At 32.1% G+C, this 14,836-nt stretch overlaps 1 protein-coding gene across 1 annotated transcript in view; it reads left to right on the forward strand.

The window, feature by feature from the left end:
- The window catches only part of LOC143225632 (spondin-1-like), a 62,635-nt gene that overhangs the window by 23,988 nt on the left and 23,811 nt on the right, over window positions 1-14,836 (forward strand). The window contains exons 5-10 of the mRNA XM_076455404.1: window positions 3,911-4,036; window positions 8,897-9,048; window positions 9,582-9,836; window positions 11,470-11,650; window positions 13,522-13,723; window positions 14,532-14,700. Of these exons, the coding sequence (XP_076311519.1) occupies window positions 3,911-4,036; window positions 8,897-9,048; window positions 9,582-9,836; window positions 11,470-11,650; window positions 13,522-13,723; window positions 14,532-14,700 (1,085 nt within the window). The remainder of the gene's footprint in view (window positions 1-3,910; window positions 4,037-8,896; window positions 9,049-9,581; window positions 9,837-11,469; window positions 11,651-13,521; window positions 13,724-14,531; window positions 14,701-14,836) is intronic.

Here is a 14,836-nt window from a genome sequence, read left to right on the forward strand (position 1 = left end):
TGTGAACCTGACGATGACCGAAGAAGGTCGAAACGTTGTTCGCTCTTCTATGTAAAATATTTTCTCAACCCAAACGAGCCGTTTTTGCATATAAATTATTTTACACTAATTTTTCAGTAAGGTTAAACTTCTTAACATACAAAAATCAGTCAATAATTCGGAGGGTCAGTTGAAAAAACATAAATTACACCAATCTTCCGTTGATAATCCACGAATAAATTAATTTGACTCTGAACATTTTAACGATAAAATTCTAGATAATTATGTGTCTAACTTAGTCTTTCTTGATAAATCACACCTCTATGAACGTCAGTTTCTTATAACTATGTTTGAACATCTAATAGAAGTCTCAGTTAATGCCTTATAGAAAATGCGTTTCATCTTAGTTCAATATGTTGTCATTAATATGTTTAAGTAAACTCACACACTTAACAAGCGCACTGAAAAAATTGTTCGCAAAACTTAAAGATACAGTAATATACTATTTACAAAAGTCTTAGTTTATAAAATACTGAAATACAGCCCAATGTAATAATACTTGGGGTATTTACTTGTTCTAACATGTTATTAGTCAAAAGTAAAATAAACCACCATAAACAAAACATGAGAGACATTTCCCAAAATTTTGCAGCTAATAAGATTATAAAAAGCTTCATTTTGGAATTTCTATAAAACATATCACACACTTGATATCTATAGCTAAATTGGCTTTCGCTCTTTTGCAGAACATTAGATCTTGACCTTTATAGTACCCCTTCCCTAAAGTTGACAGTTGAAAGACTTGTCATGTATCGCACATAGTGAAACATTTGTTAAAATATTTTGTGTCAGTTAAAAACGACTTTACTCATGATATATTACAAATATTAAACATAAATTCCACTTTGAAGCTTTTAAACAAAAACGATAAAAACTCTGGACAAAATATTTCAATTTTGTTACTTCTTGTGATAAAATATGTGGTTTAAAAGAAAAGATGGTTTCTTCGTATTTTATAAATACATCAAATCTATTGTTTATCATTACAAAATATAATTACAAAAATTGTACTTATATCTAACAACGAATAATTAATTTTGTGAATAAATGATGTATTTGTAAAATATACAATTGTCTTGTTTTCCTCAATTCCGTATTTATGGAGTTTCGCTAACTGCCAACAATTTCCATTATGTATTAAAATATTATGTATTGAGCTAAAATAAAAAAGTAGTAAGATAAACATAATATATACATGTTGTAGAAAAATAATTTATATGAGACAATTCAGTATATTGTAAACTAAGATGGTTACATAAATATTATATTAGTGTATCTCATTTTTAAAGTTTTGTTAATAGATGTTTCAATATGTGTTTTTGAATTTAGCAAATACAAAATTTCGTTGAGTTGGAACAATTTATTTTCAGTAATAAAAATAATGTAAATATATATATGAGATTTATATCTGTTAATAAATAGGTAACTATATATAATGGTATGTACATTTTATTATAATTGACTTGTTCAACTTTCATTTTCGTAACGTTCTTTCTGCCATATTGAACTTTGAATTTTGTAAGCCTTCTCGCTTAGTAAAAGTAATACCATCAACAATGACGAGTCAGACCACACATCCAATGTGATTAAAACGTCCACGCCATATGATGATTGTATGTGTTTTGGACATTTTCATCATTTACATTCAATGTTAATAATCTCAGATAGAAGTAAAATGAACATCTATATGTAATAGTTCACTTAATGTTAAAAATATATACAGAAAATTATGAATATCATTTCTATAATAGTAACAGTTAGAAAAAGTTATTTATATAGGTCCTTTGAAACTAAACTTTATTGAAATAAACCAATTTATAAAGCAAATGAAAATTACTGTATATTATTTAGAGAGTTAGGTGCCTTTGAGAAAGACTAGATATTGTAAAATATAGTAATTACACAGGCCTGTCACGATTTTATTGTATTAAAACATTTACATGTTTTACAATAATTACTGTACACTGAATTTGAATATGGTATCCATGTTTCTCCGTCATGTACAGATTATTTCAAAAACGTTATACAGCGGTATATACTTTTAAATAAGTGAATCATTTTCAGTAAAACAGGGCCACATTTTACAATGCTTAGAATGTTGACAACCATTAGCTATATATTTCTCTAGGCCTATCGTGACGTGAGTCTTATTCATCGTTCTAGATATCAAACATAACGAGCATTATAAACAAGTTCTTTATAGTAAGCAAGATAATAACTTAATCTAAATAAGAGTTTTTCTTCCCGATTTGTAAATAATCCTTACGTGATTGAAAAGAAAAAGAATATTATTTTAAAAAATTCTTAGCTGAACTATGAAAAATACATTATTAAGGACAAACAACCTTTATGAAGTTTAACTTCGTAGGCTTGCATTATTGAAATGAATTAGCAATAAATGTTTTACTCATAAAATTTCAGAAAATGGAAGTCATGCAAATTAGTTATAGTCGCAAAAACTATAATCGACATGATAAATGTATGCTAAATTGATACCTGAACAAAAGGGAATGCTCAGTAGCCACGGCTGTATTTACATCTCAAATCGGTCAAGAGATGGAGCTATGAGCTATAAGTTTATACTTGAAAAAAAAAGTTGGAGTCATTATATGAGCCCCTATACCATGGTTAAATACACAATTGACCGTGCTAATTATTTTTTTTCAATATTTATGAAAAAGATACATTAGATGCCATAAAAAGTTTCATCCCCTAATAGGGCAGCAGTGGATTTACAATGGTAAAATATGGTGTGTTTTTTCTCTGTGGATAGTAGATAGCCCTATGTGATTGTGCTATAAAAACATATGCATAAAACGTTTTAGCGTTACTTTGAATGTATAATAACACTATCTTTCTATAGAAACGTATGTAATACAGTTATATATGTGAATTAAAAATAGAAGTATTAGTTGAGACAAGTTCAAACCTGTGTGTAATAACATAGAATTATAATAACACAGTCTACATGTAGAAACACCATCTGCCTTAGTAAAACACACAATATATCTAGCAAAACCATTTTCTTATAAAATCTCAGTAATACCTTGTAATAATAACACCTCTTATCAATGGAAGCACTGTCAGTTTTCATAAAACATATGTAATACGTATGTAAAAACTGTAAAAATATTTTGCCAATAGCTCAGTTACTGTCATACACAGTAAAACATCACAGTTACATAGCCTGAGGAATACCATAAGAATATATTTAATCCAGAAAACTAAACTTGTGAATCAAGTTGCGTGTTAAATTGTTGCATGATATTTAGAAATATTAGCACAAGAAATCCGTCCTTTACAGAATAAATATTTGTAAAAAGTGTGATTATCCAATAAGGTAACGTTCCATTGATTAATTAGTCATTCTCTGAAGAATGGTAACTTTGTCATTTTGTTAAGAACTCATTTATGATTATAGACAATACATAGAAACATAATCAATAAAAATAATAACTACTTATAAATATAGATGTTCATGCACTTCGAAAAAACGTTGATGGATACCATCCACTGGTGATTCACTCGTGACTGCATGCTTATTCTAGGAACACCCGCACTGATGCCACTTCCTGTAACAATGATTTCTAGCAACAAGCTTTCTCTTGAGTAATACTCTAAGTACGATGTCATGTGACATTTCCTAATAACACGCTACCTGGTAGCATACATCCTCCATCGTCAAATGTAATGTCATCTTTAGCGTGTCAAGTGTCATAACGGCCCCTGCACCTTGTACTCTAATTTCTCTTCGTGGCACTATAACGTCATCGTCTGTAACCCCGCCTCTTTTTTTGAGACAGCCAAATCATGCGGTATCTGAAGAGTCCACTTAACTACTGATATTAATTCATACTCTCTTGTTTTGCAGAACAAGAATCACGAGACAGACAACCAGAGATCATTGCAAACTGTTGTGCTTGTAATGAAGCTAAATATGAAGTCGAATTTGAAGGATTGTGGTCTCGACAAACTCATCCTAAAGATTTTCCTTCAAGTAAGCTTACACTAAATCATTTTTCAAAAAAAGTCACTTCACTCTCCAGACATCTCATTAATGCTTTCCCTAAACATTTGTTCTGTAGCGAATATTAAGAAACAATTTAATAAAATGTATTTTCCAAGGAAGTACAACATACAGTAACAAACACCTCAGAATAATCACACTGTTGAGAATTCCCACAAAAGAATAAATACATCATATTCGTCCTAGTAATTATAATTTACTTTAAAATGAGTATCCTGTAAAAATTTCTTTTTAACAAGTTACGTCTGAAAGACCTCCTTTTACAAGGATATAAATCGAAAACATATTTTACAAAAAGTGTGCTCAATAAAGACTTTTGTTATCTAAGTATACTTTGAATACATAAGTTCAAATCAGAACACAACAAAGGTTATTTATTAACTTCCAGGTAGATACATCTGGACAGACTTAGTTTCATATAAGTGCCTGGTCAACAATTTTCTTGAAGAAGGTAAAAACAAAATTATATAATGATATATGTGGAAAAATCAAATTCATTTGAGAAAGTAAACATGTAATATCTTTTTGAAATTAGTAAATCCTATCAAATAAGTGTGCTTCAAGATTAATTTCAAGTACGGACCTCCTCAAGGACCCGTTCAAATTCGTATACTACAAATTATTTATTTTCAAATATGTAATTTTTAAAAACGTCTATTTTGAAGTACATATACATAAAACGTGTTTTTTTTTCAACATAAGTACCAACAATACTGGTCCGGCATGGCCAGGTGATTAAGGCACTCGACTCGTAATGCGACGGTCGCGGGTTCGAATCCCCCCTCGCATCAAACATGCTTACTCTTTCAGCCGTGGGGGCGTTATTATGTGGTGATCAATCCCACTATTCGTTGGTAAAAGAGTAGCCCAAGAATTGGCCGTGGGTGATGATGACTAGCTGCGAAAGTAGAGACGGCTAGCGCAGATATCCCTCGTGTAGCTTTACGCGAAATTCAAAACAAACCAACAATACTTTCAGAAGTAAGCGATACATGTTTCTCTTCCTGTGATTAGGGGAAAGTGAGGTACGACGGTCTTCTTGTGCAAAATTGAGTTTTCTAGGGTATATTTTCAGCACCATCAGGGTGAATTACATGTAATTATTGTTCACGGGATCTCGTGCATAAAGACCTTGGCGAACTTGTGCGTGTGTGATTTATCAAAGTCCAACTTAATTTTTTTAACAACTTTAGTTTCAAGTAAACATTTTAAATTTTTAATCTATTTCAAGCAATGAGGACTTATAGACAGCCAAATACAATATGTCTTAACGGGAACACAGCTCAAATTCACTGATCTCTTCAATGTGCAATAGTTTTTCGCTGAACTCGGGTATGATCCTTGAATTGTTTAGTCATCTTACACCATACCAGTGATATACATTTCTGCTACAGGCTTCATCCGCAATATATGTTACTGGCTCACACTACTACCTTCAATTTTTATGTCATTGTTCTAGAGAACGTATAACTTGAACATGGCGCACAGCCTTGACAGATTCATTTAGTAAAGTTTAAATTTAGTAAAATTTAACAACAGTTTTTGTTAAAGGTTCGATGATAGACCATCTCTCCCACACTTGGGGCTACCTATTTTCCAACCGTATAGGTAAAATAGCACTTTATCACAAGAAGCGCATTTTTGTAAATATCTATGATCACCCCTTTGTTCTCGCTAGATGTTGAATTTATAATAAATTTGGACTCATTTTAAAATAATGTGCATTTTCATGAACTGAATTTTCAACGGTGAAAATTACAATAAGTTAAAGTGCCATTTAACCCCATCTGGGCTTAGCATGATCAAGTGGTTAGGGCGCTACATTCGTAATATGAGGAAGGCGAGTTGGATTCCTATTCTTCCAACCATGCTCGCCCTTTCAGTATATCCCTTGTTCGTTTCCCCCCGCTAGTACAGCAGTATGTCTCCGGATTTACAACGCTAAAATCAGGGGTTCGATTCCCCTCGGTGGGCTGAGCAGATAGCCCTTTGTGGCTTTGCTATACAAAAAACACACACAAACACACCCTTGTTCGTTAATAAAAAAGTAGCCCAAATCTTAGTGGTGATGATTAGCTGCTTTCTTGAATTGTTTCGCTGCTAAATTAGGAACAATTAGCCCTAGTTAGCTTCGCACGAAATTCAAAACAGACTTGTTAATTATTGGTTGATAAGAATGAGCTACGTATGCATTTTGATTCTCAAAATAATTTAGTTTAATTGTCATAAGCAAAGTTTTAAATGAAGACTTTCTTCCTAATATTGAACACGTGAGATGTTTTTAAATGTTTCATTTTAGACTAATAAAAGTAGGTCAAAAATAAAATAAATACATAGTTGTTATTTTTATACTTTGATATTGAAAAACGTAAAATACGTTTTACACTGACGCCAGTTTTGCAAAACAGAGACTAACTGATACAAAGAAAAAATAAGCATTTTAAAAGTTTATTTTATGAAAGTAAGTCTTAGTTTTATTTAACTAGTACTGTTTTCTAGGTGCTTATTATGCTAATGGATTAATTAAAATAGTCTAAATTGAATTTAAGTGAAGTTAAATAAAATAAAAATATTCGTTATTTAACTCTTCCCCATTAAGACGACAAATTTCAAATCTCTAATTCTTTTATTGATTTCATGCACCTTATGAATGAAAATCAAGATTTACATTCGTTCTTCAAAAAACACTTCTAAAAAGAGGAAAAGCCTATAACTTCGGTTCTTTAAAAGTTTTAACTGGTGCCAGTTTTCTAACACAATGATTATTTGATGTAAAAAACAATCCTTTTTTTTTTGAAAGAACTAAAGATTGTTTGTTCGGTTTGTTTTTAATGTTGCGCAAAGCTACACGAGGGCTATCTTCGCTAGCCGCCCCTAATTTAGCAGTGTAAAACTAGAGAGTAGGCAGCTGGCCATCATCACCTACCGCCAACTCTTAAGCTACTCTTTTACCAACGGATAGTGGGATTGACCGCACCATTATAAAAATACAATATAATAAAGGCCTGGCATGGCTAGGTGGTTAAGGCACTCGATTCGAGGGTTCGAATCCCCGTCACACCAAAGGTGCTCCCCTTATCAGCTGTTGGGGCATTATAACGTTACGGTCAATTCCCTCGTGTAGCTATGTGCGAAATTAAATAAAAACAAACCAAACAAACTGTAATAAATGAAATGTTCTTACTCCTTTTGCTTGGTAGAAGTAAGAAAATGATACAAAAGCATAAATACGGTTTAAAAATGGAATATTTTTCATCGTTTTGAGGGTTTGTTTTAAATTTCGCGCAAAAGCTACTCGAGGGCTATCTGCACTAGCCGTCCCTAATTTAGTAGTGTAAGACTGGAGGGAGGGCAGCTAGTCATTACCACCCACCACCAACTTTTGGGCTACTCTTTTACGAAATAATAGTGGAATTGACCGTAACATTATAAAGCCCCCATAGCTGAAAGAGCGAGCACGTTTGGTGTGACGGAATTCGAACCCACGACCCTCGGATTACGAGTCGAGTGCCTTAACCACCTGGCCATGCCGCGTCCGTTTTGAGATATAGAACTAAAACAAATGACAAGAACGTATAAATACAGTCCAAAGTTGAGAGTTTCTTCTCACAAATGTCATACTCTCTCTACGTTAAAAGCGTTTTAAATAAGCTGTCTCGTACTTTATTGGTGTTTCCATTTTAGATTCTTTTCGAACTTAAAATGTTAAAATAATAATTTTTTCGAATATTATAAAAATACCAGCAAATTCAATGCAGTGCATATTAATAATTTAAGTTCAAAACTTTTGCAATTAAATTTTAAATATTTTAGTCGTTAAGCGTTATCTTAAGTAACAGAAGAAATGGAACATAAGTTGTGGTTCGGGGGAAATCTCATCAGAAAGGATAGTTCATGAATTTTACTAAAGCTCCGTGCGATTTTCCTGTAAGAAAAATGAAAAGTATCTTAAGTACATATCATAACATTCAATATACGTTCATTCTAAAAAAAAAAAAAAAAATGTTTTCTTATAGCAGAGCCACAACGGACTCTCTGCTGTGTCCACCGAGAGGAATCGAATCTCTGATTTTAGCGTTATAAAACAGAAAAATTATCCCGTCCCTGGTACACGGGGACACTTAGAAATAAATTCAGCACTTATCAGAAACACAATTAATAAACAAGTGCCTGGCCTTCACACAAATATTAATATATAATTTATCATAAATGTTAATAAATTGGTAATAACAGAATCATATAAAAAAACCACACAGAAAACCCTACTCACCCCCTAAAAACACAGCAAGTACAATATTTTAACAATACCTTTCAACAACAATAACTATATCATTCAATAGCTATCTTATTATTCCTTTTATCGTTTGGTGAAGCTTCTTGCAGAGTATTAATTCACAGAGTAGATCACGAGAGTACACCTCACGTGACCGTAAATTTTCATAATCTTCTGTTACGTTAATAGTATCTGTACTTCACCACCAGTAGGGAAGCTGATGTCAGTTTGATCATGCAAGCAAATATTTACTTAAAATACAAATGATTAGTTTGAAGGTGAGTTAGTATTTTAATGCAATTAAAAATTCATAGATAAACTAAATGATAGAAGGAGATAATAAACGAACGATAAACACAACCATAATCTCTAACCATAAGTGGTAGCATTATGTTGTCGGTTGGTTGAGAATTCTTTGCGAGCCAAATATATGGATATTAAATACATCGCCACTGCAATAACATATGCAACTAATTTTATTAGTGTAATTAACTTTCTGTACAAAGAGGAAAATCTTATTACAATCACAGTAATGTTACTTTAATTTTGTATGTTAGATGAATGGATGACACAATTTCTGGACATCATTGGTGCTTCACACACGGTTAATTTTCGTATGTGGGAATATGGCGGTTTTGCTACTGAGGGTGTGCGTCATTTAGGGGAGCAAGGTACATCCAAAAAGCTTGAGTCTGAACTAAAAACACAGGTAAGAAAGTTCTGTATCGTTTTCCAAAACATTCTTATTATATTTTGATTTCCTTTCAGACATGTTAACTCTTGTGCTTCATTCATCAACAAGATAGTGATAAGTGCGGTAGGTAATATAACATATCATAATATATGTGCATTCCTGACTTTCTGGGAATATGATAAACTGGTTCTGTTTGTTATGAAGACGATGCACTTTAAGGATGTGTACTGTTGATCAGTAGGATGATAGATTTTTGTACCATATTATTTATTGTAAAATAATAAACGTTTATGAAGTAATATAATTGATTATATAAAAAGCATTTATGATAAAATACTGTTATCACGACAGCACAACTGTTCTTGTGAATGTAATAAAAGTCTAGGAAATAGATTCGATAATTGTGAAGATATAAAACTTAGGTTATAAAGTAGTAAATGTGCTTGTTTTACATTGTAATAAAAGCTATATCTTTTTGCTTTTCTTTTTTTACAAATGTAATCCGTTTAACCGCTCAGGATTTTTCTCATTTCTCTACCTCGTCATAGTCAGAAAAAATCCGAACTGTTATCAAAGCAAGGGGACTACGGTATCCAAACTTGAACGGGAAAACATTTGCTGTATTTCGAGTTGACAAAACACACCACCTAATATCACTACTGAGCAAGCTAAATCCGAGTCCTGATTGGTTCGTTGGAATTAGTGCTTTGGAGTTATGTATGAAAAACTGTTCATGGGTAACCAAAAAGGTTATGAATCTTTATCCATGGGATGCTGGAATAAATGATGGACGATCCTATTTAGTAAGTGTCAATTAAAAATCTAATCAGGAACACCGCTTAGACCAAAGAAATTCAAATAAGGAAACAATACCTTCTAATGTTTTAAAATAAGAATGTAAGAACACTTACATTCAATTAGCTATACGGATTACAGGACTGGTTTTTAATTCACATTTATCTAGATAACTTGTTTCACCAACGGTTAATATTAATTTAATAAAGGTCTCTCAACGTTTTTTATCTACGTTTGTTTGAGACCAGTTTTTAACACTTTGTATCCACGTGCAGATTTTTATTGTTTATCTTTGATATCACTAACATATTCTGTGGAAGCTCACGAATGTTGTAACTTTGACCCAGTTGTTACCAAACTGTTCCTTATACGTGAATTTACCATGAGGAAACTTAAATCAATTTGTTAAGTTAATAATTTTCAGAAAAATCAAGAATAATGAGAAATATGAAACCAAGAAAGAAGTAACATAATATACTTTATTAACTTATGAATCATACTTCATTATTTTAAACATATATGTGAACAGATATATTTTTATCAACAGTTTTCCTAAATAGAGACTTTAAGATGTTAAGTATCACATATAACTCATAGTTCGAAAGCTCTTAATTATGTAAGTTAACTACAGTGTTTCGTGCTAATAATTCTCGAAGAATGTGCTTTAACCTGTTCAGTGCCATAGACGAAATAACTCGTCCAAGCCGATCGGTAACACAGTGCTACGGACGAGTTAATTCGTTCTCAATAATACCTAAATTCAACGCTAGATGTCAGCACCACACACGCATTTGACCTATGTACAAATTGTTTGACTTTCGATTCAAAATGGCGTCACGAAAAAGTTACAAAATGAAGAAGCATTAGAGTTGTATTTTGAACTTAGTTCGGAGTTGCCGTAGCAGCTGAAATACTTGGCAGTCAACAAGTTAACAAATACAACTAGTAACTTAATCTAAATAGAAAGTGTGCAATAACGACCAGCAATTTAATTACTAAGTTTTGCTAACGATAAGCGTCGTTGTTTCAGTTTTGATTCTGATTATAAATGAGACTAAGAACTTAAGTGTTTCGAATTATTGATAGCGACGTATAACGGGAAACTCAATAGGAAAAACCGCGTGTTTCTTTCTGTTATAGCAATTCAGTCGTGTGTTCTTTCTTGAAAAAAGGCAGTCGTAGTGATGCGTAACGGAATAACTCTTTACCTTGAGAACACTTGATGATTGCCGACCATGTGAATAGTCGAGAAATCATAGTAAATCGCAAATTTATTTGATTGCAAAAACAACAAACAAATACAAATTAAAGTGCAACTGAAGCTATACTTTGAAATATAAACACATATAAGACTTTTATATTACAACTACCAAGATAAAATATTTTATAGACTAATACAAACATACGACCATTAAAAAGGAGAGAACAGAATTTTCAAAAATACGAACAGAAATACAATAACAGATGCTTCTCTTAGAAATGTGAACTGAAGAATATTATCTTTCTAATGATTTTGCAAAACTGTGTAAAAAATAAAAAATGAATAATTTGGTAACTGTTTTTAATAGATAGATTTTCCTTAATATACAGCTTTGATTACAATAAGATAATATTTTTTACTTTCGTTTCTATTTCATTTAGTCTGAACCGTCTCCAACAATACCACAAGAAAGAATAAAAGTGTTAATTTCGAGTGACCCAGAAACGCCTTTCTTCGATCCTACTGGAAATCCTATGAAACCAGTAGTTAGACTAACAATCACAAGACAAAGAATTTATGAGAAATCATGTGAAGTAACTGTAAGCCCTAACCGAATCATAGGTAATAAATACGAGTATGAGTAAGGTACTTTTTTACGGTTCTGCACTATAAAATAAACAGTAATTAACTTTCGTTGACTAATTTTTTAACGTCTTAGATTAAGTTGTGTCATGTCAATATTCTGTTTTTATTATTATAGTTAAAAAGAGACAACTATAATCATATCATTGTTTGTTTTCTGAATTTCGCGCAAAGCTACTCGAGGGCTATCTGCGCTAGTTGTCCTTAATATAGCAGTGTAAGACTAGAGGGAATGTAGCTAGTCATCACCACCCACCGCCAACTCTTGGGTTACTCTTTCACCAACAAATAGTGGGATTGATCGTCACATTATAACGCCCCTACGGCTGATAGGGCGAGCATGTTTGGTGCGACGGGGATTCGAACCCGCGATCCTCGGATTACGAGTTGAACGCCTTAACCCACCTGACCATGCCGGGCCTTAATCATATCAAACATAAAATTCAAATCTGTCATTTTCTAATATATATACAATAAAACAGAAATGAAGTTAAACAAACATGTTTGACTTCGTGACTGTATAATCAAATACTTAAGAATTTTCTGTAATAATTATCTTAGGGTTTTCTTTTAATAGCCAGTGCGCCGGATTGAATCCAGTAGCGTATTCAGGTAGGCAGTATAGAAGGCTTAACCCCAAGGCCCAAGGTCTTAATGGTGGCTACTTGATAATCTTATTCTATGTAAAATTACATAGGATGTAGATTCCACATAAATTAGTTGCCACTAGGCCCACACAACCTTGAATCTACCACTGATTCAATCATATTGACAACAGTATGAAAACGGACGTTCGAGCTTATACGAGATTATTTGATCATTACGTAGGAATACTTCAAGAAAACTGATTAAATACCAGTTAAAATAATGAAACAAACTAAATTTTGAAAGGTTTTACAAGTTATTGTGGAAATTCCTTAAACACTTTTCGAATAACTTGAATTTTGTAGAGTATTTCGTATTGTTTATTTCTTGCGATACATAAAACTACACAATGGGATGAATGTCTGAATTCTGCACATCACAGGTGTCAAAATCCGACTTTTATCCTTATAACTAGTACTTACCACTGAAGTACCAGTGGGTGATTACTTTGTATCGTATGAAAAAGTTAAACACTGAAAACTTTGAGCTTTGAAACATACACGTTTATAAGAGCAAAGTCATTTTCTGTGTTTACCGTGAATAATAGAACCTCGCATTTTAAGGATGCAAGTTCATAGACTTTCTTTAGTCTCACCAGAGGACACACAGGTCAGGTTTTCATTTGCAGTTTATATTAAAGACCAAGCTTGTTTCTTGTCTTTACCTTTCACATAATGATGATAATTTTAATAATACGAGAAAGAAGCCAATAACTAAAACATTACTAAAATCGTGGTTTAATATATTGAATACCTACACGTTTATTTTGTTCTGAAGTTATGAAAACTATATATGAATTACACTAGTTTTTGACTTCAATGTCGTATTTAACAGAAAATTTTGTACTTCATATACACTGCTTAAAACTTACACAACCTTTTTTTAACTTACAGAATTTTATAATGATTTTTTTTTTCAGTAAGATCACTATTCACACTTACAAGCACAGTATGTAATAAAGATTCTGTGTGTTTCTATGGAATCTCATGTTTCTGAATTGAATAAGCATACCTGAAGTTTTGACCCATATAATTGTGTTTACAATTATGTTACAGATTTTGTTTTAATAATAACTTTATTTAGAAATATTATAAATACTTAACCTGCAGGAAAATTATTGCAAATGATAAAAGTCAAAGGTTTTGATGGTGGAAGGAAAAAAAGAGTTAGTCTCGTGACAGTAACAAACATGTCACTGCATTTAGTTCCTTTTAGAAAACACCTATCTTATCCTGACCTGAGAGAATGTGCGGTGACAGAGTGGACAGACTTTACCTCGTGCAGCGTGTCGTGTGGACGAGGAATACGGTTGAGAACCAGAAGCTATGTAAATGAAGAAAAGGCTCGAACTGTGGAATGCGTCACGAATCTAGTGGAAAAGAAGTCTTGTGATACGGTGTGCGAAAAGTAAGCTATTAATGTGAAACAAGCAACATGCATGGATATTAAAATAAAACAATACTAAAAGTAGGGAGTTTAGTTAACAATAAAAAAACCCACAAACTGAAGAAATGGTTTACAAGCATATAAGGCTCACCACATGTGTTTGGTATTAATTTACCACGAATCAAATAACATATCCATTAAACATGTTGAAGACATCTCTCGTTTAGTTAAATGATGCTATAACTATATATATAATCACATCTAAACAACAACAGTGGCGCTGATAGCAGTAAGTCAACAGCTATGAGATTGAAGCTAGTATACTAGTTGTTAACAAAAGCCCTATCATGTAATCATAGCTTAAACATAGCTACTAGTTTTAATTGAGATTTCATTAATAGTTTAACTCGTGAAGTTAGTATAATCTAGTGAAGTGAGCTCATCAACAACATTAACTTAAAATTTACTAACGATAACAACTGAATTTTATTACCTTATTATTTGGCTAGATTAGGTAACAACGACGCTCAGGTTCTCATTTATAAAATGTTAACGGAAAAATATTCTTCTTAAAATTGAAATAAAATAAAAATAAAATTACTAATAGAAAAATACGATAAAGAAGACGAGCTTTATAGCTTTCGAGGTCTATCCATAAATTGTTCAATTTGTTTTTCAGGATGTGACAGAACCATATGACAGAAAGTAAAACGTGCTAAGAAAGAAAGACTACTGTTGTTAGTTTTAAACTATGCTGTATGTTGACAGGTTGCATTTATATTTTATGAATTAATAACTCTAAGACTTGTAAACATTTCGGAATTTTTAGGAATGTGAATTGTCAGAAAAGTGACTGGAGTGAATGGACTTCCTGTAATGTGACTTGTGGAACTGGTTTAAGGATTCGTCGTAGACATTATAAGAATCTTATTGCTTATCACGTGTGTCGGGAAGACTTGATAGAAAAAGAAACATGTACGGAAAGAAGAAACTGTGAAGTAAGCTTCAGTTAAATTCATGGGCAAAATAAACTTTCCTTACTGAGGTGTCCTGGGAATTTTATTTAAATTTTCCATTTTTATGTTGATATGTTTGGACTTGTTTGTGATACCAAACTAAAATAGTATTTTTTTC

This window comes from Tachypleus tridentatus, chromosome 9, assembly GCF_004210375.1.
Source record: "Tachypleus tridentatus isolate NWPU-2018 chromosome 9, ASM421037v1, whole genome shotgun sequence".
NCBI classification, from domain to species: Eukaryota; Metazoa; Arthropoda; class Merostomata; order Xiphosura; family Limulidae; genus Tachypleus; species Tachypleus tridentatus.